The sequence below is a fragment of the Lagopus muta genome, chromosome 5, assembly GCF_023343835.1.
Source record: "Lagopus muta isolate bLagMut1 chromosome 5, bLagMut1 primary, whole genome shotgun sequence".
Taxonomy (NCBI): domain Eukaryota; kingdom Metazoa; phylum Chordata; class Aves; order Galliformes; family Phasianidae; genus Lagopus; species Lagopus muta.
The window spans coordinates 65,367,717-65,394,292 of record NC_064437.1 but is presented as its reverse complement, the minus strand read 5'-3'; the positions used below and the strand labels follow the sequence as shown (position 1 = coordinate 65,394,292).

At 50.7% G+C, this 26,576-nt stretch overlaps 1 protein-coding gene across 5 annotated transcripts in view; it reads left to right on the top strand.

The window, feature by feature from the left end:
* STK32C (serine/threonine kinase 32C) overlaps positions 1–26,576 on the top strand; it is a 60,573-nt gene that overhangs the window by 13,818 nt on the left and 20,179 nt on the right. For 3 of the 5 annotated variants that reach the window (XR_007376882.1, XM_048944022.1, XM_048944024.1), the window contains exon 2: positions 19,030–19,085. The exons of 1 other annotated variant lie outside the window; for it this stretch is intronic. Coding sequence is in view for 1 of the 4 variants with exons in the window: in XM_048944022.1 (XP_048799979.1) it covers positions 19,030–19,085 (56 nt within the window). In the remaining 3 variants the exon portion in view is untranslated. Of the gene's footprint in view, positions 1–19,029; positions 19,086–19,110; positions 19,132–26,576 lie in introns of those variants that run through there. One more of the 5 variants, XM_048944023.1, reaches the window with a different exon arrangement.

Here is a 26,576-nt window from a genome sequence, read left to right as displayed (position 1 = left end):
ACCGGTTGAGAATCAAATCAGTGTTTTTGCAATTTCCCTTACGTCCTCAGGGTATTTTTATCAGCTACCTCATGCTAACAGCCTTGTCTGAGTCATCTTTTCCCTAGTTTGGATTTGTGCTCCTTTCTGTGCCTCTTCCCTGCAGGGCCTGGTTCTACTGAGCACAGCCTGGTCTGCTCTCACTGAGGCTGTCTGAGGTTATTAAATTAGGTGGCGATTGTGAACATTGATGTGTTTTATTTAGCAGCCTTCTGAATTAGCGAGTGTCCGTAATGCAGCAATTCATAATTTATCACAGAGGTAACAGGTAAGGTTTCAAGTTAAGTATTGTTTGCTTTTGTAGTTGAGAGGTTTGTGTGGAGAAACACAGAGATGAAAGGCAGCCCTTCCCGAACTGCGGGCCCTTCTTTGAGCAATGAGATGGGGGAACATTCGGTGCTGCTCCCAGGGCAGGACGGCTTTGCTCCAGAATGGCTGGCAGGATCATGTTGTGCTTCCTAATCAATAGCAAAGCTACTGGGAGAGTCGCCCTGTCGGCGTTTAAGACGTGCTGTCATTTTCTGTGCTCCTGCCACGCTTGATTTCCTTACTTAATGAACAAAAAAATGTCTGCGTGGGAACAATGGACAGCTGTACTGCTCATATTATTCCAAATGGTGACTATTATATTTATGATAGAATGATCCAAATATGAGCCATCTGTTATTAAGATGTTCACTTCATAGAGAACGTTTCCTTATCTCATGTAATGTTCACATGAAGAACCGAGGCTTTAATCTGTCGTAGAAAGGATGCTAACTGAGAAATTGCTCCAAATCGTACATTTCTTGTTCCTGAAATGTTGCTGAGGAGTTGCTAAAACATTTCGGTACTAATGACCTCTGGCTCACCCCCATACACAGCCATGTGTGCTGTGGGCTCTGTATGGCTCTGGCTCATTGGGACCCCCAGGTGCTCCCAGGGCAGCAGGCAGCTCTGCACAGAGGCAGCTTCACCCAGCTGTGCTGTGGTTACATGCAAAACCCACGGCTGTGCTGGCCCTGGGCACAGCAAGGCACTGCTGGGTTCTCCTGGGCTTGGTGGCTTCATGGTGCTGACATGGACATGGGGAGAGCTTGTGCCTCATCCTGCCCTCAGTTTGCGTGGAGCTGCAGTCGCTTGGGCTGAGATCCTGGCTGGTGACCTGATTGAATCCATTGGGGCATAAACCTCTAAGAAATCAATTTGTTGCTGGAGGACCTGGCAACATCCAATTTTGCATTGTAGAGTAAGGGGAGCAGAGTCAGGAGTAATCAGGAGAAATCTAAAAGTAACCAGAGATAAGGGCCCCATCTTTCTCTTTGGGAGCGTGAAGTGTTTGTGATTGATTGCGAGGGAAGCAGCACTGGAGTCTGAAATGAAAGGGAGGTGTGGAAGATGCAGTAGGTCAAAGGTGGGATGTGCTAAAGGATTCCTGAGCTGACAGCTGCCAAGCATAGAGTGTGCCAGAGAACAGTGAGGTGTGAGGAGGTCTGAACTGATGCTCGGGTATGGCCACGTCTCCAGTGATGACAGTAGCAGCAGAGCTTGGGGCAGACAAGTTGGCTTTTGGACAATATTCTGCAATCCTGTGAAATTTTCTATGCTGAGAACACGTGTGCAGCTTGGAGCCCGTTTAAAATCTGGCTTTTCCATCTTCAGAGCCTGTCGAGGTCACCTGCAAAGAACGTGGATTTTTGGGTGATGTAACTGATCTCGCAGTGCTGTATCCCCGCTGTGCTTACTTCGTTTCCTTTACTAAAGAGCATTTTTCATCCCTTTGATGAGGCTCTGTTTGTCCTACCTGCCTGGCCCTCCCAGATGGGAGCTGGGTGCTCCCGGCTCAGGGCCTGCAGCACTCCTGCTCCCCATCTCTTGCTTTATTTGTGTTTTTCAAGAAGGCCACGTGTGCTCCATGCTAATCACAGGCTTTCAGTGCTTCACAAGTGGAAGGGAGCTGGAGGCTTGCTTCCTGAAATAGAAGATATCAGCAGATATTGTGTGGTTTAGGAGCACATCTATTATGCCGGCGTCAAGGTAAACACAACGTGTGTGATTTTTAGTTTTGTTAAAGCGAAAATCTGACTTGCACCAGTGTAGGTAATTTACCTTTGTCACCGGCTCCTCTGGGGAGATGCAGGGATGCTGCCTGTGTCCGTGCGTTCTGCCTCTCGCCTGCACTGCCGGCCGGTGCTGAGCAGCAGGTGTGGATGCAGGCGGCAGGAGCTGGAGGTGCTGCGCTGGGGGGCTTCAGACGTCATGGGGACGTTTTTGGTTTGCCCACATTAAGGAAAAGATCTGCAAGCGTGCCTGCTGGCTCGGTGTCGTTCCCTGAAGTAATCATCCTTGTATTTTAGAAACTAATTGACGCTGGAAATAATTTCTTAAGAGATTTTAATCACCTCAGCTTGAAGTAAATAGATAAACAAAAATTTAGCGTAGTTCAGAAATGTGTTGACACAAATATTACTTCAGCGCATTCTTTGATCTGCTCCATGTGTGCTGCGGGGCACGTAGCAGATGGAAATTCTGTGGGCAGCTTCTGTGGTTTTTCCATTTTTGTAGCACATTAAATTTTGATTCTCATCTCTGACGGGGAAAGTGCTGCTTCACAAAAGGGGCTCGTAGTTGAGCTGTGAACCACAGGCGTGCTCTGCTCTGGCCGCAGTTTGTGCAACTCTAACCTATTATTTAGAAAATTGCTTTTGTTACTGATAATTGGGATAAAAGGAAGACTGCTTAATACTGGCCAACCCAAGTTTCTGGGACATTAAGTTCTAATGGACAGATACGGGCTGGTCTTAAAAGATGAGTCTGACATCATCCGGCTCTTACTAACTATTAAACCTCGTTTCTGTAATTCTCTTGGCAACTATAATTGTGTTGCCATAGTTCCTTTGTTAATAGAGCAAGACATTAATGCATTTTGAGTACTTCTCGCTCTAAAGACACACAAAAAAATACCTTACGTTTGACAACGTTAACTGGGACCTCTGATAAGAAAAGGCAGAGTGTGCGTTCTGCGTACATCTGATGTCCCCACGGGGCCTGCAGTGCTTCACGTGCAGACATACCTCTGCCCAGCTATAGAATTGATGACAGTCCCCCCATGGAGTCTGCATTTGGTGCAGCTTGTCGGAGCAGTCCTGGGACAGCAGGCGGTGCATTTCGGCACATCTGACCAGTGCTGACTTTCCACTGCAGCAGAAAGTCAAACCCTCGGGGTTGTTCCTGACACCACGGTGCTGGTTGGCTGACGCGCGCGAGGAGCTGCTCCCAGCCTGGTGTCGGCGAGTCGTGTGCTGGCAGTGCTTGCTGTGAAGCATCTGCCCCACTTTCATGGCAGAAAAGATGGGCTCTTATTTCCCCACTTGTTGTATGTTTCTGTATCTTTCCACTGGAGAGAGAGAGCTGGGAATTAAATAGTCAAGGAGGAAAGCAAGAGTGGATTTTGGAGGCAAAAGCATCGGGCAATAAAGCTTAGCAGTTCTAGACTGCAAACGACCATCTAACAATTAATAGGGGTTTTTTACATCCATCACTGTCCATCTGAACTGACAGTGAGCTGCTCAGTAAGGAAAGTCCATGGGAGGCTGTTGTAGAATTAACTTTTCTGGCAGCTACATTCCAGCATACAAAATGCTGTTGGCGCCGTTGTGGCGGAATGGTGCTCGCGGGCTGCAGGGGGTGCAGGAGGCTCAGAGGAGCCGCCCTGGGGCCATGGGCTTGTGCACAGCACCACGTCTTATTTCTCCCCTGTGCTGCTTCACAGGGAGGTGAACCAGGAAGAGCCATACTGTGGTAGCAGTGGTGATGGAAGGATGGTTGGACTAGATGATCCTGCAGGTCGTTTCCAACCCTATGATTCTATGATACCCTCCTCAATGCCTCCGCCTCTGTCAGCCGCCTCTGCCGAGTGCCCTGTGTGCTGTGCTGGCGGTACTGGTGAGCAGCGTGGGCACAGAGCTGGGCGCCTTGCTGGCAGCTTTCTGGGCAGCGCTGACAGACACGCAGAGCTGTTCTCCTCTCCTCCTTGTCCTTCAGGCAGGCCTGTGGGATAAGTCAGTTAAAATCAATTTCCGTCTTCTCGGATGGAAATCTTCCGATTCGGCCCAGACTTACTTAGAGAGGGATCCGTGGGAGATTTGTATGGTCGTAAAAGGCTTTTGTGAGTAATTACAGGCTTAAAGGAGTTGTAGCGTTGGGTAGTGACAAGTGGTATTTATTTCATATTTCATTCAATATTGCAAATTACACACTTATTTGACAACGGAACTGTGCAGATAGAGCTGAGTTAAGCTGCCCGGCCGCAGTCCTGGTGAACTCAGTGAGCCCTGGGGCAGCTCTGCGTGCACTGCTGTGCGATGGAGGGCAGGCAGAGCAGGGCTGTCAGCCTGTGCCTCTGCTGGGTGCGCTGGGTGCCTTCCCTCTGCCCTGCTGCCACTGGAGCACGGGGAAGTCAGCTGCTAATTGACACAGCAGTGTGAAAAAGATGGAAAAATTGCCTACGTATTTGCAACATTTACCCTTCTTGTACTTAGGATGGCTACGAGCTGACTGGTGGTTGGTGACCCTGCCCACGGCAGGGGGTTGAAACTGGGTGATCATTGTGGTCCTTTTCAACCCAGGCCATTTTATGGTTCTATGACTTCTGAGGCAGAATTTCATGTCTGCAGATGATTCAGCACCCGTCTTTTGTTCTGTCATGCTTCTTGCAGATCCGAAGCGGGTAGATAAGACACTGTGTAGTCATGGGTTGGGTTTGGTTTTGACGCTGGATGCGTCTGCATCTGATCTCTTGGTCTGAATAGGACTGGATCCTTCGCTGAAAGAATTGCATTAGAGTAAAGCAGTGTGTCCTGAGCGCTGCCAGCTGTGCTGGGAGCTGTGTGTGCCCTGGTTCCTCTTGTGCTAAAAGTGGAGAAATCACTCACAGGAGTAATTTTCTTAGATGTTTAGAGAAATGCCAAGACCAAAATCTAATGTAATTAGTGGCTTTGTTTCTTTTAGATTTTTCTTTCCTTTTTTAATTACGCAGATGGGTTATGAATGGTGAAATGCAGCGAATGATGGAGCAGCTCGCGTCGTGCAGGCTGTGATCGGCAGCGCTGCACTGGGAGGGGGCGGTGAGCTCACGTAAAGCAGCTCAGGGAAAGGGAAAACACGAAGAAGGGGTAAAAAGGCAAGAAAAAATGTCTCCCCCTGTACTCATGACCCCCAGGTAGCTCTGGTGAACCAAGCTGCGGTAAGAGGGGATTTTAAAGTGGGAGGTTGGACACAGGCTGTGTCCTTGTGGCTGTGCTGGTTGAAATGTGTGTGTGGAGGCTGTGCCAAGCAGACGTGCTGTGTTTGTACCTCACTCCTCTGGCAGCACGTGGCTTGCCCACAGTGGTTAATTATGGTGTGAAAATACTGGCGTATTAATATAAGTATCTCTTTATGTATTTAAAGCTGATGGTGGCTCTTTGAATATACCTGGGTGCCATTAAGCTATTTCAGGAGACATTTAGTCTTCCTGTCACTATTTTTAGTCAAGAGGAAACAGATCTTGAGCAATCTTTTCTCCAGAAGGTAGGAGATTCATATTTGCCTTTAGGGAATAAGGAGAACACTTTCCCTTCATTAAGTCTAACTGGAAAGTGCTCGAGATGTCAGCGAGGAAAGAGGAGGCTGAGAGGAGGAAAAGGTTGCAAATCTTTTTTTTTTTTGGTTCTCTGTCAGTTATCAGAAATTTCTGAAACTGGGACTTAGGAAAGATGTAAATCACCTGCTCCTAACAGCACGTGTAGCACAGGGGCTGCATGAGGTGCAAACAAACGTGGTGCAGCCACGGGGAAACGTGGCAGAGCACAGATAGGGGAGAGGTGTGCAGAAGGTTACAGACAGGCAGGGAGGGCAGGCAGAGCCCTGCATGTGGGAGAGGGCTTTAATTGCAGGGATCAGAGCTGTGCTCACCTCTGTGCTAAGGTGGAACGATTGCAGAGATAACTGCAGCCCTTTTATCTTGGGGGGATTTTGCATCAGTTTCAGTGAACACAGGACTCATTGGAGCTCGAGTTGTGCATTTCGAGCTTGCATTTAGTGCTCTGCATTGGGGGTCGCTCCTTCACACACACGCTGGGTGCTGCAGTATCACACACACCCTGCTTTTCCTTACTTCCCCGTGTAAGTCGCAGCTCGCTGCCCTCCCAGGGGCCAGCAGGGATCCTGCATCCTGTGACGAGGGCTGGCGGTGCTGGGAGTCGGTGGAAATCCATGAATTCACAGCATTGTTGGTTTTAATCTCTGTAATTTGCTTCTAATGAGAGGCAGACGCACGCTCCTTCCATGCAGCTGATGCAGCGCTGAGCTCCCAGCTGTGTGCTGACCTCTCCTGAGCTTGGCTTATTTTTTCCTTTCCTTTTTTTTTTTCATTTTTAATGAATCATTTTTAATGGAAACATTTGCAGTGTGTAGCTGCCACGTAAGAACAACATCCTTATTTTAGAAGGAATTGCTTTAAATCCGGTGCATCAGCCGATAGATAATCTGGGAGGTGAAATGCTGTGACATGTAAATGGAAAGTCCATCAAGTCCAGATGGCACAATTTTCTCTTGTTTGTCGTCGTTACGCTGATTATGGCTTCTCCCTAATGCATCTCATTGTTGCTCGCTGCTCCTGCACTGTTACTAAGGCTCCCAGGGGGGCACTGAAGGGTTGGGACTGAGGCCCCAAGGTATGGCCACACAACATCTTGTCTACACTGTCCTGTGAATGGCGGCACGTCTGAGACCAGAGGTGTTCTGAACAGGTCATTCACGTTCCCAGCATTCTCTTCCATTCCAAGACAGACCCAGGACCAGGGCACTGTGCATAATGGAGAGTCCAGCAGCACGTAATGTCAGTATGTGTGGCTCAGGCAACATTCGCATCTTCTTTCTACACGCAGTGTCATAGGAGGAAATAATAATTACAAAGGCACAGGTGGAACTTGTTGGCACCTGTGTATTATAGACTTCTCACTTCTAGTGGGAGGAGAGAAATGCAGACTTGGAAGAGAAACAGCAGGAGAAGGGGGGAGTAAGCAGCAATGGGCAGGGAATGAAGGGGACGAGAGAGGGCTGACTAAAGCTCAGTTTTTATTTCTGCATGTGGCTCTGAGGCCGTGCCATGCTGTGCTTTAGAAATTCTCCACTTACATGCACACCATAGCATGTCAGTGTCCAGAACAGGAGGGTTCCGTCTTGTTTGCAGGCGTGAATGTTTGTGATTTATGTTCTGAGTAGGACCTAATGGGGCTGACCCAGCGGTCCTTCAGCGATGGAGGAGTGCAAGAGAGCTGCTTATTAAAACGATTTGGTTCCGAAACTTCTGTGCTGGTGTGGGAGGTGCTGGTTGCAGCTCTGTGCCGGCAGAAGGCACTGCCTGTGGGCGTTGGGCTTCTTGGCCCTGCAAGCAGCCAGCCCCAGTCAGGACGTGCTGCTGGGCCGAGCGGGGCACCGTGTGCCCTGGGGGCTGCGGCGCCGGGCCCATCGCGGGGGCTGTGCCCCGTGGCTTTGGGCTTTCCTTGTCTCGGGGTGCTGTGCCGTCCTTGCGGTGATGTGGGAGAGGGGCCGGGGGGCACGGCGGGGAGCTGCTGCATGGCACTGAGCCGCGGCTGCCGGGGCGCCGTGTGTCCGCACAGCTCGGTGGGCTGCGGGCGGCAGCTGCCGGCCAGAGCCGGGCCGCTCCGTGCCCCTGCTGGTCCCAGCAGCTCCCGGCCCCTTGCTGAAGGCTCCGCGTAGCGGCGCAGCTGTGGCTCGGGCCGCTCTGCCGTGGGCAGCCCTGCAGGCACGGTCCTGTGCTGCTGGGAGGTCAGTTGGAGAGGGCTTTTCAGGAGGTGGTTTCCTCCCTGTAAGTGCTGCCAGAAGGGGATTTCTGTAGGCCCTGAAATCTGGCGGAGAAGAACCCCTGTAGGCACTGGTGCTGGAGCTGATGTGCGCTGCGGGCAGCAGAGCTCAGCCTGGAAAACGGCACTTCATTGCTGCGCCTCGTGTGGCTCCTTATTAAGCCTCTCAGAATGAGTGCAGAGTGGATGGCAGCAGTTTGAAAATGGTGTCCTGTTTGGTGGAAAATACCCTCAAGTTTGGGCTTTTCTGACGGTGACAGTTATATTGCGGGTTCGTTATTTTTCCCTGACAGTCAGATAACACTGGTGCAAGAATAACGAGCAGATGGAAAAAAGATTTTATTAAATAAGTCAATGCAAATTGGAAAAAAAACATAACCAGGAGAGCAACATATTGCTGAGTGTTTATTAAATTATTTTAGAAATAACAAGGTTTGGATTCATACTATTCATCAGTAATATTCTGGTACAGGTTGGATGGTCTGAAGTCTTTCTGTTTGCAGGCTCTTACTGCAGATAACCTGTTTCTCAGAAAGCAGCCCTTCCAGAGGTGCGTTTTTGGTGGCTTAATCTTACAGCCTGATGCCATAACAAATAACTGAACTGGCTCTCGAGAGCATGCACGTATTCTGCTGGAGCCCTGCTGGCTTCCTGCTGCTGCAGCCAAGGCACCCCACATGCCATGGCGATGGCACCATCAGCTAGCAGAAGTTCTTGCTGTCCTCATGTGCTTCTGGGGCTGATTTCTGTTCCCTTGACTGCTGTACCCTCTGCACATCAATAGTGTTTCACGGATGGAATAATTTATTTTGTTTATTGTATTCTTAAACTGAGGCTTTATGTTTGTTAGTCTTTAGAACAGTCCATTTTGAAGCGCATATAAGTGAGGGTTTTTTGACTCGTTTCTCAGTTTCTTCTCTTGAAACCAGAGACAATGGTGGATGGATTTGGAAGCCCAGGAAATGGAGTGTTTAGTTGTTATCTTGTGAAACATTTTCCTTTTTCCCAGCAAACGGTACTGGCTGGTTGTAGATTTGGAGAAGTAAGTTGTCTGCACAGAGTCTGTGCTACACAGTATGGCTTCCAGAACATTTTGTTCTTGGTTTAGACAACGCTGAAAAAGTTGAGCTCAGCTCTACAGGAGTCCTAATTATCTCCATTGGCGTATGTGCAGCGCAATCATTACACGTGCGTTGCTGGGTGTAGCTAAGGAAGGAGGAATATCAAGTGCCACCTGGCTGCACATCATTAATTTTAAGGCAAAAGAGCTGGTCCTGCTGTGCGTGAGGAGTTGTGCCTCTTCAGCATGAACTCTCCTGGCAAGAGTTAGTGTTGGGCAAGTGTTACGAGTTAGTAGGAGTTGGTGTTCTACTGCTTGCTGTAGAGCCGAACAGGTGGTTTGAATCTAATGCTAGCTTGGCTTGTGTGCAATGCTGTTATTAGCTCTGTTCTTACTGAGGAGGGAACCGTCACCTCCGTGTGCGGCAGGAACAAAGCGATGCTGCAGTCAGCACAGTGCACAGCCCCTCACTGCCGCCAGGCGATGTCCCACCGAGCTGCAGTGTGTCTGAAGGACCATGTTCTGCCATGGCTCCTCTGCCCGTGCCACCTCTGTGCCCTCTGCTGCCAGCAGCCAGCTGTGTGCTGTGGAATGGGGCTGCCGCACATCCCTGTGCTCGTGGCCGGCGCCCCGTGTGTGAGGTGGCACCTTCCAGAACCCCGCAGGACAGACGCTGCTCAGTGGGAAGGGCTCCTACTGACTGCTGGCAGCGCCGTGCCCAGACTGCTGCTGCCACTGTGGGCATAGCTCAGCTTGGACCCTGGAGTTCCCAGGCTGTCGGTGGGCTTCTTCCCGATGGAGCCGGGCCTGCAAGCAGCAAGCGCAGCTGTGCTCAGGCTTCATGCAGTAGCCGTGTAAGGTGAGACCCTGCTGTGCCAGTTCCTTGCGTGTGGCACACGGTGAGCGGCGCTTCGCACTGAGAGGAGAGCTTTCAGCCTGCAGCACAGCAGGACGGCCGGGGCAGCAGTGCTGGGTGAGACGCGTGGCCCGTGGTGCTGCGTGCCTCCGCTGCGCCCACCAGGCTGCGCTTCTTTGCCCTCCCAGCCGTGTGGTGCAGCCTGCAGTCATCGCAGTGCTGCAGGAGCTGTGCTCAGCCTCCAGACTGTTGCTTCGGGGTGGGGTTGTGGAGTCTGCAGGCTTGGCCTGATGGAGCAGCATGAAAAATGCAGGGAGTTGAAAATTGTCCCGTCCTCGTGTGGAGCAGAGTATAAAGATAGAAGCATTGGGGGGAGCACAAGAAATGTATGTTAATTCTTCTCTGGGATGAGGCTGACCTATTTCTGCAAGTAACTTCGACTGCTAACTCTGGGCAACGAAAACACGCTTTGTGAGCGGTAAATAATTCAGTACCATTGCAGTGATTAACACAGAAGGAGCTGCAGAGGGGGTGGCAGTGCACAGAGCTGGCAGCCGGCCCTCTGCATCCCTCCCATCCCACCGGTTCACTGCAGGAAGGTCCCCACTGGGAGCAGGTGGGAGATCCGTGCTGTGCTCACTCCCAGGCAGGGGCACTGCAGGCAGAAGGCTCTGCCAGCTGCTGTGCTGCTGCCACTCAAATGGAGGGCTGAGGTGGTTCTGTGAAAAATTCTATTCTTTTCTTGTTGTATTACACAGCACCAAAAACTGGCAAATGCCTGAAGAAGCATGCTGGAGAATCACATCTCCTCCTGCTCTTAATGCACGCACTTACTGTGCTGTGTTGGGGTGTGGTGTGAAGCCTTCCCTGCCCTCGTGCTGCACTGCTGCAGTGCAGGCTGAGGGCTCACAGTGCTGACACTGACTGCCAGGCTTCCCAGAAATTTCAAATAGGGCAATTAAGTTCGGTTGACAAATTGCTTCCTCTCAGAGCAGTAACAACTGCCTTAAAGATCCACTCATCTTTATAGCAGAATTTCAGAAAGCTTCCTGCTCTAAGTGGGAGTAAGGTAAAGCCTGCATGCTCTTTCAACACTGTCCATTTTTGCCTGTGCCCTCCAGCTGTACAGCCACAGCCACCTGCTGCCAGAGTGGCCCAGGGGCAAAGCCAGAGGGAAGTGCTGCTGGGGCACTGCAGAGTGCTTGGTGGGACCTCTGCCGTGGCACAGAAGAGCATCTGTGTGTCCTCTGGGCAGAAGCTCTGGCCATCAGCTTCTGTGTCACCCCTTTATGCTTAAGCATGGGTTTGCATGAGTTTAGCTGCAAACCACACTGGTGTTGCCATGCTTCCAGACTTCATCAGGCATTGCTGGATTGGCTTGAATATTGCACAGCCCAGGCACAGCTCATGGGGTGCCGCTCAGCTCCTGATGTGCATGGGGTTGCGGGGGGCTGCAGCTCTATTTTGGATGAGGAGCCAAGCAGCAAGGCTGGTGTCCTCCTGCACTGTAGTGGGGGGTGGGAACTGCCCCTCTGTGCCTGCAGATGGTCCAGACTGGACTGCCTTCACTTCCGCTGCACCGAGTACCTTGCTGGAGGCTTTGGAGGAGAATTGCTCTGTGAGGGCAGCATGAGGGCCAGGCATGGAGCAGTGGGGGCTCAGATGTGCAGCTCCAGCTCTTGCTGTGTTTTCAGGAAATGATTGGAATGTACTTGAGCAGTAAGAGTGAGAAGATGCTGCTGTATAAGCTTGCTCTGGATTGAGTTGTATTTTAGTCCTGGTATCTTAGAAAATGAAAACAGTCTGAAATGAAAGTTGAGTTTGTGTGAGAAACAGGAAAGTGTTAGGAAGGTAAAATCTGGAAAAGGACAGGTGGTTTGGCTGCCTGGTGTGAATATTGCAGGGTGCCTGAAACTGACTCATGGAAACAGGCTGTAAGAAAGCCCACCTTTGGGAGAAGGGGGCCCTGGTGTTTTTGCTGGGGCTGATGGGCTGTGGGGAGCTTTCAGCAGCACTTGGTGACAACGAGCACCGTTCCTGGCTTTGCAGCGCGTGCAGGAGGGGGAAGTTGCAGCTGACCTGAAGTGCTGGCAGGGCTGAGTGCTGGAGCACAGAGGTAACAATCGCGTTGTGCTGTGGTGTCGCTCATGAAGATGGATCCTCTGGACTCAAATGTGTTCATGCAGACTTTGAACAGATTTTTTTTCTTTTCCCCATGTCAGATTTTATCTTTTATTGACTTAAAGCCAGCACAAACCTCAGCAGCCTGCTGCATCCCTCAGATTTTAGGCAGGAGAGCAAGCTCTCACATCTGCATCAAATTCACGATCCCAGGGGACTGTAAGAAGATGCATCGTTGATAGATATTGATTTGTAGTGCTATTTGTCGCAGTAACTTCCCTGGAGATGGAGATGAGCTCAGAGCAGCGCCTTGGGCACAGCCCCAGCCAGGCTGCGTTCTGTGATCTTGTGGCTGGTCCTGAAATAGAAGGGAGCTCCAGGCTGCAGAGCAGAGGTCAGGGCACAAACACCCTGTGTGTGCATGGCTCCAGTGCTGCAGCTGCCGCGGGGGCTGAGGCTCATCCAGGCGGATTTATGCTTCTCCATCTCTTGATTTAATTTTGAAAATGATCCTTGAGCTTCAAACATCCACAGTTTTATTACAGATGTTGTCAGCGTTTGCTTTTTCTTGCTCCTTGTGCCTTATGTTTCATCACGAGCCCCTGGTGGCGTGCTGCTTAGCCTGGAGCTGGGAGAGCTGCAGCTGCTCTGTTACAGTGGCAAGGTTTCTTTCTGCACACAGTTTATTTCTTCACTGTCTGCATTTGATTTCTGATGACGAGGTGTCTGCGTCCTCCTATGAGAACTCTTTGACTGCCTTAACCTGGGTTGGTCACCGGCTTGCCCCAAGGGCAAAGCATGGTGTGAGCAGTGGCTGGGCAGCGTACATCGTCAGCTTTCAGTGTGAAATGGAAATAGCAAATTGCCCCAAACTCTGTGTTTGGCCAAGTTTTCAAGACTCATTTCTTTAAGATTTTTTTCTTTTTTTTTTTAATGTCAGTGCTCCCCATCAAACTCCACTGGGGTAGAATGCTCTGTGCTGCGGCCCCAGGCAGGAGGTGGCCCTGCAGCATGCTTTGCCACATCCCTGCACGCAGTGAAAAAACGAAATTAAACTGAGAAAGGGGATTCAGTGCTGCGGTGTAGGCAGGTTTGAATTTCTGTTGGAATAAATTTATCTAAAACTGCTTGGTCTTACTGAGGGTCAGAGGTGCAGCTCAGCACTGAGCACAGTGTGAGGCACCCACAGCTATCCATCCGTTTGTCTTTTACAGCATACGTTGCAGAAGCGTTAAGTAACATACAGCAGATGCTTATTGCTGGTGTTGTACTGCTGTAAATGTGCTACAAAGCCATTCCTTTTTGATAAATCAATTTTAGTTACTTGAAGCACTATTTCCTGGGCTGGAGGCTGCATCCAGTCTGCCCATTAGACAAAATGTAGAGATCGAGCTGGATTTTAGTTAGATTTGTTTTGCAGTGCAAAATGCGGAGCCCTCAATGAAGGAGGGCTGCGTGCATTTCAGTGGCAGCCTTCACCATGGCTGTGACGTTCACGCAGGGCTGGATGTGTGCCGGGGGCCCCTCTGCTCTGTGGGCCCCTCGTGCCCCATGTGCGGCCCTGCAGGCTGGCACTGACTGCACGGAAACTGCACAGACAGAAAGGGAAAGGCGAGTGGTGAGGAGGCTTTCTCTTCTGCCCCATCTGGGCTTGTAGGGAGGCCAGCAGATGGACGTGGTGGGCAGTGGGGTCTGGAGGGCGATGGGTGCCAGCAGAGGCACGTGGGGAGCAGGGTGTGCAGGGGTGTGCCGAGAGATGTTTTGTTCCTTCTTTTTTCCCTTTGTGGCTGGAACATCCAAACTTGGTCATTATAATGGCACCGCCCTGGGATTAAATGGCTCAAATAACCTTCCTGATCCTTTTGTTCTATTCTGGGAGAAATAGCAGGGAGAGATGAAGAAAAATAATTACTGGTGCTGTGGAGCAAGAAGCAGTGATTACCCTGCAGCACCGGCCGGCGCTGACAGCAGCTGTGTGGGAAGGAGCGCATCAGAGCTGCAGCACTGCAACCCCTGCTCCGTCCTCCTCCTGTCCTGACTCACATGAGGCCAGGGCAATGCCTCAGAGCAGAGCAGCTCGTCCCCACAGGTCCAACTTGCTCTGTCTCACGCTCACGGAGGCCTCCCAGAGCTGCAGCTGTGAAGGCAGTTGTTCTCTCTGCCACATCAGCTTTCCCTTTCAGAGTCCTCATGCATCCAAGCCTGGATGTCCTTCAGCATGAGTTTCTGAAATGTGCATCTGCCCCAGGAAACAGATTTCAGGTTTGTTGCAATGACACATGCAAGGAGCTGGAATAAAAGCTCCTGTTGTGCCTCACGGGCCTCTAGAGTCCTTCAGCCCAGATACGACAGTGATGATCAAGTGGCATCAGCTCTGCCCTCCTGCAGCCTTGGTGCACTGTCAGGGTGACAGCTACCCAGTGAGCTTGGCAGCAGCTCAGCGCCCAGCAGCAGCAGGAACACAGCCAGCTCAACTTGGTGGCCCCGTCCATTCTTTCTTTGGCCACACGTGCAACCAGCTCTCATGGTAGAAGCAGCACTCTTCTAAGTGAGTGGTTAGTGTTGGCTTTGTTGCTGCGATCATCATCTTTAAGAATAGTTACTCTGTATGTAGACCTGAAATAGTGTGTTTAATACACAGACAAGTGCATATCCTCAGCAGCATCTAATGGAGAAAATAGCACTTCAGATGCAAGCTGTAGAAATGCGCTAAGCAGCGTTTAGAAATCATTGAACTTTCCCTTGCACACTGCCTGCCTGGAGGAAGTGCCTCTACACAGCCATCAGGAGCTCTCCTTAGTTGTGCTGTCAGTGGTGTGGTGGGGGAACATAGAGGAAGGCCTCTGAAGGCTCAGGTTTGGAAGCAGAGCACAGCAGGTGTGGAGCAAACCCAGAGAGAGCAATGAGTGCAGAGCATCCCCAGGCACAGCCCGGCATGGGATGCTCCTTGCTGCCTCCCAGCTGGTTTGAGGCAGCCCAACTCATCACGCCACGCTTACATGGGTAACAGATGAATCCAGTTTTCCCTTCCTTTGGGGAGCAGCATCTAAGGACAGTCTTGAGTTGGTGTTGCTTGGAAGCTGTGAGGTGAGCCATACCAGCGTAGCACAGGCCGGTTACCAGGATCAGCAAGAGATTTGCTGAGAGGCAGTGACTTCTGCAATGACTTTCATGTCTGAGCACTAAGAAACAGAACGTCTTTTGTGTTGGCCCCAGGCACTGGTTGCTCATTTCGCTATGTACTGGGCACAGCAGTGAGTGCTGCAGGCCTTGGGGATGTGCTGTGCTGTGCTGCAGGGCTGGGGGTGCCATCAGTGCTGTGCAGCTCAGCCTGGCATCGTGTGTGCAGGGAACATGTGCTGTGGGCTCTGCTTCTGGCCAGCATCACCAGGAGCTCATCCAGCCCTCTGCACCCACAGGGAGCTCGGCTGGGTGCTAAGGAACAGTCAGGTTACCTCTCGGGGTTATTGTCACCAAGTATGTTAATTAATCCAGCAGCATTAACACTGCTGGAGATGGAGGATGCCAAAAGGAGATGGGATGCCACAAAGAAGGTGCTGCGCTGTTAAGCTGTCTCCAGTGCCTCCTGAACTTGTTGGTGCAGAAGCAGATGAATGTAAAACACTGGCACACATTTGGGAAGCATCCTAGTGAATATAAACAGTATTTTTTCATTAATTAGGAAGGATTCGTGGCCAATGTCAGCAGTCCAGTCTCTCTGAGGTATCTTTGCAGTTGGTTTGTATGGTATATTTGATTCCTTACAGAGTCAGGGACTCATTTTTCATCATGCAGTGATTTATTGGTTTTACATGATTTCAGAGCTGCTTCCTAATGGTATGTTTGAATCCTCAGTTTCTAAACACTTTCATTTCTAGCACTGGGCTTGTATTATACCTTTAATTTCTTTCATTATCTACCAGCGTTCCCTGAATTCCTGGGTAGTTAATGCTCCCTTGGGTTTCTTGACAGCCATTATTCAGATTTCCATCTTTCTCCCCCATGTAATCTCCTCCATGGACGTGGATAAGTGAAGCAGCCCCGCATGCCGGGCGCTGTGCCCTGCCGTGAGCTTTGTGCCATGCAGCCCCCATGGAGCTGCTGCAGCTGTGGAGCTGGCACTGTTCCCTGCTGCACTGCACTGCACAGCCCTCTCCCTGCCAAACCCCTCTGTGTTTCAGGCACATCTGACCTCAATCCCTACTCTTGGTTTTCCTGATCTTTCCAGTTTTATTCTCCATTTTGAGAACTTTTCATACCAAGCCCCATCCCTCCTGCGGTCCTGCTTCTCTGTCCACCCCTCTCAGCAGACTTACCTTCCATTTGGGAGCTTCCCGTGGGCCTCTATTTGCACCGAGGTGTTTGCCTTCCTTACAGGTCTTCATGTTCCTTCCCCGTCTGCCTGTAGCCCTCGCCCTGAGATCTGCCCCAGCCCAACATCTGCTGACCCCCCTGTGTCTCGGTGGCTCTCAGGACATCCCCACCTCCCTGCAGCACCCCTTGCTGCCCTCTGTCTGCAGGGCCCTTCCCTCTGCTGTAGGACGTGGGGCCGATGTGAGCTCCTGGCTGTGGGCTGAAGCTCTTGGCATGCCGTGGCAGCAAGCTTTGTGGTTCCTGTGGCCACGTGTTAATGTTTCTGCATCAATTACTGTGGTGTTTTCTCCCAGAGCTAGGTTGCAGTAATGTAATGAGTAGACAAACACTATGAATTATGCCGACGTATAGAAATGCATTGACAGAGAAAGTTAATAGTGCTGCGCTGGTCCTACAGCTTTGCTGTTAAAAGAAAGCCATGTCTGTATGCAGTGTGAGGTCTCTAGCACTGTTGAGAGTCATTCTCAGGGCTCAGTCTTCCCCAGTTTTACTGTTGAAGCTGGAAAACATGCAGATAAGCAGTGACGGGTTGGCTCTGTCCTGAAGATGTGATGGTAATTTTCTGTCTTCCTCAGACATGAGGTGCTGGGTGCAGATCTGCAGGCTGCAGTCATTGCTTTCCCAGGAAGGGTGCCAGGCCCTGATGTTGGCACACGGCCTCTGCTGGGTGTGAAGTTTTACGGTGCTTGTTGTCTTGTCGTACTTCGGGGTATTTCGTGAAGAAATACAGAATAAACAGCAACAATCTCAAAAGCATTTGCAATGTGCTGCTCCTGTGCTTTCCACCCTCAAATGTTGAGGTTTGCTTTTTACTTACCGGGATTACTTGCTAATTCCTGAAGAAAATAATGGGACTGGAGGACGTGCACTTCAGATCAACAGAGCTGTCTTACATTTATTCACAGGGTCATGTTTGCTGGCAGGCCCACGGGCCTGGTAAATGTCGGTACCTTGATTTATTCCTTGACTACCAACTGGAGCTTAATCTGGATCAGCTGTAGTCATGGATACGTGGAAATGACAGTTGGGGTTTGTTTTTTAAGCAAAACGCTCTTCTATACGAGCATTCCAAACAGTGTTTTGAAGAATTGTCAGACTGTCCTGTCGGGCTCAAGCAACATGAGCACTGGTGCATGATCGCTCCGCTTGGGTTTCCTCTGAGTATTTCTTGGTTCAATTCATGGATTTGCTTGCATGTGGGATCTGTTGCCCACGGTGCTTCAGCACTGCATGCTAGGAGGCTGGATTTCAGCATTGTACCTCTAGCAGGTTGTGGCCTGGCTGTGTGTTGCTTGCTGCTGGGGTGGTGGGAGAGCCTCAGTGCAGTGCTGTGTGGCTGCAGCCCCCGTTCTGCCCCCCGCTGCCCCTGCCCACATTGCCAAGCCCTGCTGGGGCAGCTGCTCGTCGCCGAGGGGTGGCAGAGGTGGGGAGATGGCTTCTGTGTGCAGGGGGCTGCGGGAAGGATGGGGCGGCCCTGCCGCTGGGCGCCTCCCACGCTGCCCTCGGCGGAGCTGCCGGCGGGGGGCTGTGTAGGCAGCGGCCAATGTGCTGTTTTCCATTTCGTTTGGCAAAATCGTCAGAGTTCTTCTGCAGAAAATGTCCCGCAGAAGTGACAATAACAATATTTTGGATATAAGCCGAGCAGAAAAGGATAATAGGAACTCCGCGGGCATGTGTAGGCTTTTGATTCATCCTCAGAGATGACAGATGTGCATTTATGGAGGTATGGGAGTGGGGCTCTGCATATTTATGGTGAATTCTTTGCTCCCACTCTTCCTATGTGATTTTTGCCCTGCTCTCTGTTCAGCGTGCTCTTCCCATCCGTGTGTCATTCCTGCTGGAAGCCCCGCAGCTGCTGCCTCCCTGTCCCACCCTGCAGCACTCCTGGAGGGGGAGGCGGAGGAGCGGAGGTCCTTCAGCAGAGCAGGGTCTCATGGGGTGCTGGGTGGGCTGGCAGGGCAGGGTCACGGGGGGCACCGGCGTCGGGGAATGAGGAGGCAGTTTGTGCACAGGACTGGTGCTGTGCCCATTGTATGGGCTTTTGTGGCAGTATTTCTTCCTTCATTTGTCTGCAAGGCTCTCTGGTTGTACTGCACTGGGAGTTGCCTCACCGTTGGTACAAATAGGCATTTTTTATGTATTTAAGACCAGCATTCGATCAGATCACAGCAACAGGTTAGAGGAAGCGGCTTTGTTTGCAAATTGCTGACAAAGGCAGTAACTGAAGGGTTACATCTGCCTTGTCCTTCCTGTCGTGGCTCCTCACTGCAGCTATGGAGCAAGTAGCAGATCTGGTGCAGGTGGGTTTGCACGTGAGGAAGTCAGTGCCATCTGCTAATTGTTGTCCTTTGGAAAGCACAAATAAAGCACCCACTGAACGTGCACAGCAGGGATGTAGGGAGCAGGGGAAAGGAGGGGAGCGAGAGCTGGCGCTGTGCTGATGTCCTGGCCCTGTCCTTTCTGAGCTCATGCCTGTTTGTGGTGCTTCTGTGAGACCCCTCCACAATGCCATGGCTTTGCTTAGCAAACTGGCACAGGGTGTTTGTTAGCAACTTCAAGCAGGTGAAAACAGACCACTGGAAGAAAAGCAAGCAGTGCTCTGCATCTTCCATGTGAGGCAAGGTGGTGATTTTTAGTCCAGCTCAACCAATGCTCCCCACTTTATTTTTCAGTACAAGCTCTTTGCAGTAAAGCACTTACAAATTTAAATTCTTTTTTTCTTTATCTTGTAGTGAACTTTGACCACTTCCAGATTCTCCGGGCGATTGGGAAGGGAAGCTTTGGCAAGGTAGGCTTGGATGCTCAGCTTTGACGTTCCTCCGGCATTTCATCGGGTAATTGCTGCTGAGTACTTACAGCATATTGAAACGGTATTGGTGCTGAAATTAATTATCTTTATTGTGGGATGGTGGCTGCTGAATTAAAACACAGCAAAAATGCCTTCAGGAAAGTACTTTGTTGCCATGAGGCAGTGCTTTAACTCTTGGCATCTTGGTGAACAGCTGTATTTTACAATACTGCGCAGTTCTGACCATCTTATGGCAGGTATTTGTGATGTTTTCTGTTTCCTGAGGAGGTTTGCTGTTAGTGAGAGCAGGCAGGAGGAGCTGGGAGCGGTGCTGGGGGCAGCAGGGCTGGCACGGTGCAGTCAGAAGGTCTCTGTGCAGCCTGGGGCAGCTCTCCCACTCAGAAATGAATTCTGCCTAAGAGCTTTTGTTTTTTTTTTTTTTTAAATAAGGTTCTTTTTGCCAAGTATGTGGGAGAAGGTGGGAGAGGATGATCAAAGAGCTGGATAGCTTGGGAAGTCAATTAGTTTGATTTGCTGGTTTATATTCCTTTTTCGTTCCCTCTTTCACTGACTGTGTTTGCTGCTTTTATCACAGCATTTTACACTGTTTATTTGAAGAGAAAGATGAAAGCTCAGTGTGCACCTATGAGACTTCATTTGCTGTTACTGTTCCGCAGTTATTTTGTCACCTGCATTCTACTGTGTCCCAGCAGTAGCTGTGCCCTTCTCTTTAGATGAGACACCTGCACCCGAGAGACTGGACAGGAGCCATGGGAGCAATTCATGACAGTTGCTGAGTTTGGTTGTCCTGATCACCTCATGCCATGGCTACGTAGTGTGGGCTTTGTGCTAGGACTGACTAACACTGGGTCAAGGAAATGCACCTTTGAAGATGGGCAAAACATGGAATATTAAACTTGTAAAATAGCACAAACTAGCTTAAAGGGGAGTGCAAGAGCCTTCGTATCTCCCTGCACTGCTGAAATAATCTGAAACACAAGTTGAATCATCAGAAGAAGACTTTATGCCCTCGTTTCCTTCTGGTCATCTGGGCTGGCTTCTCCCTGTCTGGCTCTGATCAGTGAGGGCAGGGGCCCAGGAGCTGGGCCGTGCTGCTCCTGACTGCTCTGCACGGCAGTGGCACAGCAAGCAGCACATGTGAGCAGCCTGTCCTACCCTGAGCCTGGCTGCTTGGGACCCACACAGGCAGAAGCTCAAGAGGTCTATGAGATGTGTTTTGGCAGAGCCCACGTTTTTACCAATGGCTCAAAACTTCTGTTAAAATACTTAAAATCTGTGGAGTCCTGGTAGTCTTGAGAACCAGTAGAAGTTCAAAGTGCACCCACAGTCCTGATGAGGTGCCGTCCGGCTCTGCTTGGAGCTGGGAGAGCAGACGTGTGAGCAGTACACAGTTGGTAGCACTGCTTGCTAATGAAGATGTTTCGTCGCAGCCCCGGTTAATGGAGGTATCTGTTGCATCGTTCTGTTGTGTGTGGGGCAGGTCTGCCCACACCGATCCCTGCCTGCCTTGCTTGTGAATCCCACGGGAGGAGGGCTAAGGAAAATGTTATGCCGAGTGCAGTGCAAGTCAGGGAGAGGGTGGGTTTTAAACAGTCGCCCACATTTGCACTCATAACTCTTGATCAAGGAGGCAAAAGCTAAAAGGAGAGTTATGTAGATTTCTGAGGTTAGGGGGACCGTGGAGAATGAGGTCCTTCATTTGGGTGGTGCTGTAGGGGTAAGGCAGACAGCAGGTGCTTCTGACAGCAACAGGAAATGTCAGTGTTATGACTTCTGCTCGTTGCCTAGGACAAAAAACCTAAACTGGGATTGTTCAGTGTGGAGAAGAGGAGGCTCAGGAGAGACCTCACTGCACTCTGCAGCCTCCTGAAGGGAGGCTGTGGTGAGGAGGGGTTTGGCCTCTTCTCCCAGGCAATGAGCAGCACACGGGGTAATGGCTGCAAGTTGTACCAGAGGAGGTTTAGATTAGACATAAGGAAGAACTTTTTCTCTCAGTGGTCAGGCACTGCAATGGCTGCCCAGGGAGGTGGTGGAGTCGCCGTCCCTGGCAGTGTTCAAGAGGCGTCTGGACGACGTGATGTGGTTCAGTGCTGGTGGTGGCAATGGTGATGAGGAGACGGTTGGACTGGATGATCTTGTAGCTCACTTCCAACCTTGTGATTCTATGATTCTATGGTAAACCAAAACCTGACTAAAAGATAGCAGGGAATGCTTCTTTTGAGGTCATATGAGGAGACTCATCCTTCCAGATGTGAGTTTTCAGGAGAGAAGGGAGTTGTTCTGGTGTGCAGCAGCACTGCGTGTGCTGGAGAATTACTTGTACTGAGAATGAGAAAAGGAGGAGAAGTGTTTGTGTCTCAGGGCAGGGTCTTCCTGACTTTGAAGAGAGAATCACGGCAGCTTTGGTTTCTGTTTATGTTAAAGAAAGATGAAGTTTACACCATCACAGTCTTTCAGCCATCAGAACTGTATATCATTTCAACAAAATGCTGAAATGATTCATCTGTCATCTTTCTGGATAATTATGTCAATATGATAAATTTCCTTTGATACTGTGAAAAGCTTTTTACATTCACAAAGTCATTTAGAACACATTTAATGATGGAAAATGTGGAACTACCTATATGAGAGCTGTTATTTGGAATCAGCAGGTGAAGCAAAAGGGAGCTCAGAAATTGCCTTTGTGGAGACTTTTTTTTTGAGCTGCCTGCAGAAAACAGCCCCTTTTTGTATCCTACAGAAGATCTTAATCATCATTAAGATACTATTAATCAACTAAAGGTCGTGCTCAAGTCCTTGCTCAAATTGTCAAATTTCTAATACTTTCCGTGCGTATCAGGGATCGTATTATTTAATTTGCAGTTGTTTAATAGGAGTGCTGCGTCTGTCCTGTGGCACAGCCCTACTTCTGGCACGGGGCAGGCTGCTGCAGTTTTGCTGGGCAGTGACCGGAGGAGCAGCAGCCTGGGGGGGATTTCAGCACTGGGTCCGAGTTAGGAGCTGAGTGCTGGGCGGCTTGTCGAGAGGCTTGGAAGCCTCAGAGGCATCAGTTGCATGGTAGGTGCCTTGACATCTCCCTTTGGGAAGCTGACCTTTCCTGGGTTAAGTCTTTTCAGTTTGAGCCAGGAGGCAGAACGGCAGATCATTCTCCCGAAGGTTTCCTTTTATCTGAGCTTCCATGCATACTCTGAATCGGCTGCTTTTTCTTTTTCTTTTCTTTTTTTTGTCAAGGATTAAAGAGCTGAGGTTATGGGAAATGCATGATTTTCACTTCAGTGCTGTGAGGACATCCAAGCGTATCCGTCTTTGCTTTTGAAGTCAGGGTTTGGCCGGGGATCCCGTGGGGAGGAGCGGCGATTGGGGGCACGAGGTCTGATGGTGTGGTGGAGCCCCTGCCCCAGGGCTCAGCCCTCCCACCGCCCGCCGTGCCCCTGCCTGCTTTGGCACTGCTTTCCCACTGCATCTGACCTCCTCAGGATGGAACGAAGGGCCGTGAAGCCGAGCAGCCTGCAGATGGAAGGAAGTCCAAGGGTGTGCTGGTGTTACGTGCAGAGCAGTGTTTCCCTGCTGTGCTGCCGATCCCCATTGCAGTCAGCACAGCTCAGTGCTGTTGCTGCTCCTCGTGGGGCTCACGCAGCTCAGAGCTGCGCTTTGGAAGCTTTCCTCTGCCTTCCAAAGGTCACACGTGCCCATCCCGTAGGTATGCTGTCGACAACATTCCCTTAGACTCTATTCTGAGCCGAATACCTCTTTGATATCAACGCAAACTTTATCCTTTGTATTTTTTTCACAGCTTTACAAATGTTGAATTTTCCTTCTCTAAAAGAAAAACTAGAAACACAATCCTTTGGTTTTAAAGCACTGCAGGTTTGGCCCTTTTGTTTCTCTGCCTGCATGGGACAGGCACGAGGCTGAGGTCACTCCAGGCTGTGCACCCTCCAGGCCCTGTGTCAGCGCCGTGTGCTGGCCCTGAGGTGCCACCAGGCTGTGCTGGGCTGTGCCAGGCACAAGGGCTGTGTTGCAGTGGCTCCATTGCCCTTGTGGAGGGCTGGTGGTGTGCAGCCCACCCTGCTCTCTCAGCACTGCCAGAGCAGACCAGGCCCCATCTGGTGGCATTACACTGAGTCTCGGGTGGGGTGTGGGGGTCTCTGGCAAGGGATCTGCAGGAGCTCCAGCATGAAGGCCTGCTGCTGTGATGGCTGCAGCAGGGATGGGACTTCGGCCTCTGCCCCCTCATGACCTGGAATGGTGCACGAGGTGCTGCAAAGCACAGCTGTGGTGACCTTCCTATGGGACTGAAGGGAGCCAAGGGAGAGAGGACGGCAAAGAGCTGAAAGCTGAAATGGCTGTGTGGTCCAGCAGTGCCTTGGGGTCAGTATCTCTGGTCATGAGCAGTGGGAGTAAAATTACAGAGGAGAAAGCGCTGTCAAGTGATGCTGCGTGAGGAAATGAACAGTAATGTCATCTGAAATGAGTCTGGGACATGCTGGCATACCTCACCAAGGACGTGTCTGGGGTGTCAGAAAGATCAGCCTTCGCAGGACGGTGATTCTCAGTAGGAGCTGCCCCCTTGTGTCCCCGGTGCTGCCCAGTGCCTTGTTAACATTGGCTTTAGAAGCCACTTGGGGTTTGTTCCAGCCCCCGGCATTCCTTGGTGGGATGGAGGTGGGACCGACCCTGCCACCAGCAGTGGGGCTGGGGACTGGCAGAGCCACCCCAGCACTGTGCTGTGCCCAGCTGTGTGCCCCTGGCCTGTGCCCAGCCGAGCTGTGCCAGCTGCAGGTGCCGGGAGCTCATTCTCCACCCGAGTTCTGTTTGCTGCTTGCTTGGGGGAAGTGTGATACTGGTTGTAAATCATGGCACTCTGTGCCTGTTCTCAGGTAGGGTCTGACCCTGAGCTCGCTCCCATTTGTCCGCTGATTCATTACATCATGTCTCAGGGAATGTCCTGCCTATTTTGCTGAAGCTTCTTAATGAGGTGAGGATGACTTTTCTAGGGCAGTACTTGTGACTCGCTCTGCTCATTTGCAAGTGCATGTCTGCTCCCACACCTTCCTCTTTGCTTCCCACCCCAAAGCAATGAAGGGCAGAGGCAGAGTGTGCTGCACTGATGCTGCTTTCTGGGCTCGGGTGGCTGGGCAATGTACCACAGGTCGTGTGCACAGCCAAGACTGAAGTTTGTGCATGAGCTCGTCTGTCTCCTTGGTAGGTGCAGTGTAAGCCCTGAGATGCTTTCATTAGGTTCACTCCCCAGCACTTGTTAGGCATGTTAAGTGTGGGTCCCAGAGTTGTTGGGGAAGGTGCCTGCTTATGCCTCTCCTGCAGTTTTGTCACCTTCTTCTGTTGTCATTTCTCATCAAAATGCTGTAGCACTGGGGAGGTGTGAACGTCTTGCTGCCAGAACAAAGCCTGTCTGTATTGAGACAAAGCAGCAAGCCCTGACTTGGTATGTTGAGTTCATGAAAATGCCCTGATGCCCAATAGCATGGGTTAATGACTGATGGAGCCCTCCTCTCCTGCTGGCTCTGTTTTGTGCTCTCGTTGCTGTTCACATTGCTGAGAGCAGCTGCAGTATTTCAGGACAGCCCTCCCTCCGTGAAATCTGTCTGAAAGTGGACAACAGTTCTAAGTCAATGGGAGCAAGTATGAAAAAGCCACATGCCCTCGTCTTCTCCACAGATGTTTAATTCATGAAGCCACGAGCTAGGCTAGCAGACTGGGTCCCTAGCAGCATGAGCCTGCACTGTAATGCAGCTCACAGCAGAGCTCTTCCATGGAAAAGCCTGAGTCAGGGCTGTGTGCAGCAGCCGTGTCCCTGATGCTTGGAGCAGCTGTGTGACACAGCTGGGGCAGCTCATGAGGTGTGCATTTCCCACCAGCTCAGCCCTCGTGGTGGCTGCAGCATACCAGCTCCATCTGTGTGTGTGTCAGTGCTGTAATAACTATTCCTGGTTAAATTCTGGCTCCTACCTGGGACTTCTCTCAGTAGTAAATTCTAATAACATCTTCTGCCTGTCCGATTCTAAGCTCCAATCTAAGCTGCATGCAGGCTGCTGTCTAACATGGCCAACTTTAAATGGTCTTGTTTTAAAGTGAAAAAAAACAGTGCCCTGTTTTTTCATGTTAATTATAAATCTCTCATTGGCTTAAATATGGTGAGCATTTGGATCTCCTCTGTGTTCTGACAAGCCGTCATGCAGCCCACCCCCACACGCCCATTCATTGTACCGAGAGCAGGGGATGTTTCAGCATCAGATGCAGGATTTGGCAGCAATTAAGCTGAAGCTAAATTGGATGTCCAGATCATCTGCAAGTCCTAGAAGCGGCAGCTTATCTGTTACACCGGTGGTTGGAAATCCAGCTACAAACCACTCCTTGTCAAAAGCAATACTTAACAAACAGTACTGCTGCTCTTAGGAAATGTTGAATGTGTTAGCATGATACAGCACATATTCCCTTATTTCTTTTGTAGTAGTTCATTAAAGTAAATGTATGTATTCACCCTGAGGGCTATGGGGTGTCCTCTCCTTGTTACCTAGGCAGCGCCGTAGTGCAGCAGTGGCTGTGGAGCCAGGCTTGCTCCCTGCTTCTGGTGCTGTGTTCCTCCTGGTGGGTTGGCCAGAGCTCCGAGCAGTCTGACATTCACAGACGCCCATGTAAGTGTGTGCACTGCTGAGGAGCAGATCTGTTTCTCACAGTAATGGTGCAGACATAGAGAAGCTGCAGTGGGTACAGTTCTGTTCTGTTTTCACAGTGGTGACTGCGGGGTCTGCCCACAGACCAGTGACAGTGACTGAGGTTCTCCCTGTGTCGAAGTGTAACATGAGAAAGAAAGTAAGAGCTGTCCTTGTGATGGCAGATTGCAGGTAACGCTGCTGCAGTCGGAGCTCTGCAGTGCAGGGCAGGAGGTGCAGCAGGAGCTTCTCCCAGGCTGTACCCCCCAGAAGGCATTTTCCCCACGGTGTGCTTTGATTCCTCCAGTTCTCTTGTCTATTTTCCAGTATTTTAAGAATTTGGCACTGGTTTTCCTTGCTTCCAGGAGAGCCATGCAGATGGGTCTGGAGATGCAGTGAAGGAGAATGTGTTTGGGGACCCTCAGCATCTGAGTGCCTTCGGTGTTCTTGCACTGCAGGTCTGGTGGGTCCTTGTCCCTGTGTTGTCAGTTCCAGCTCACAGCAGCAGTGATGCTGTAAAAGATCCCACTTCACTGTTACAGAGCAGAAACTGGAAAGTAAAGATGTTTTTTTTTCTGTTACCCAGAGCTGTGAAACTGGGTTGTACTGGAGGGCAGTGATGGATATGAGACAGGCAGATGTCCATTGGATATCCATTTCCATACAGACATGAGATTTCCTTCTCTGGACCAACATCTAAACTGTGCTCTGGTTTTCACAAGTGTGTGTTTTTCTCATGTTCTGTACAGTTTTATTGTTGTTGACATGTCACAGTTCTGGTGAAGGATGTATTTTC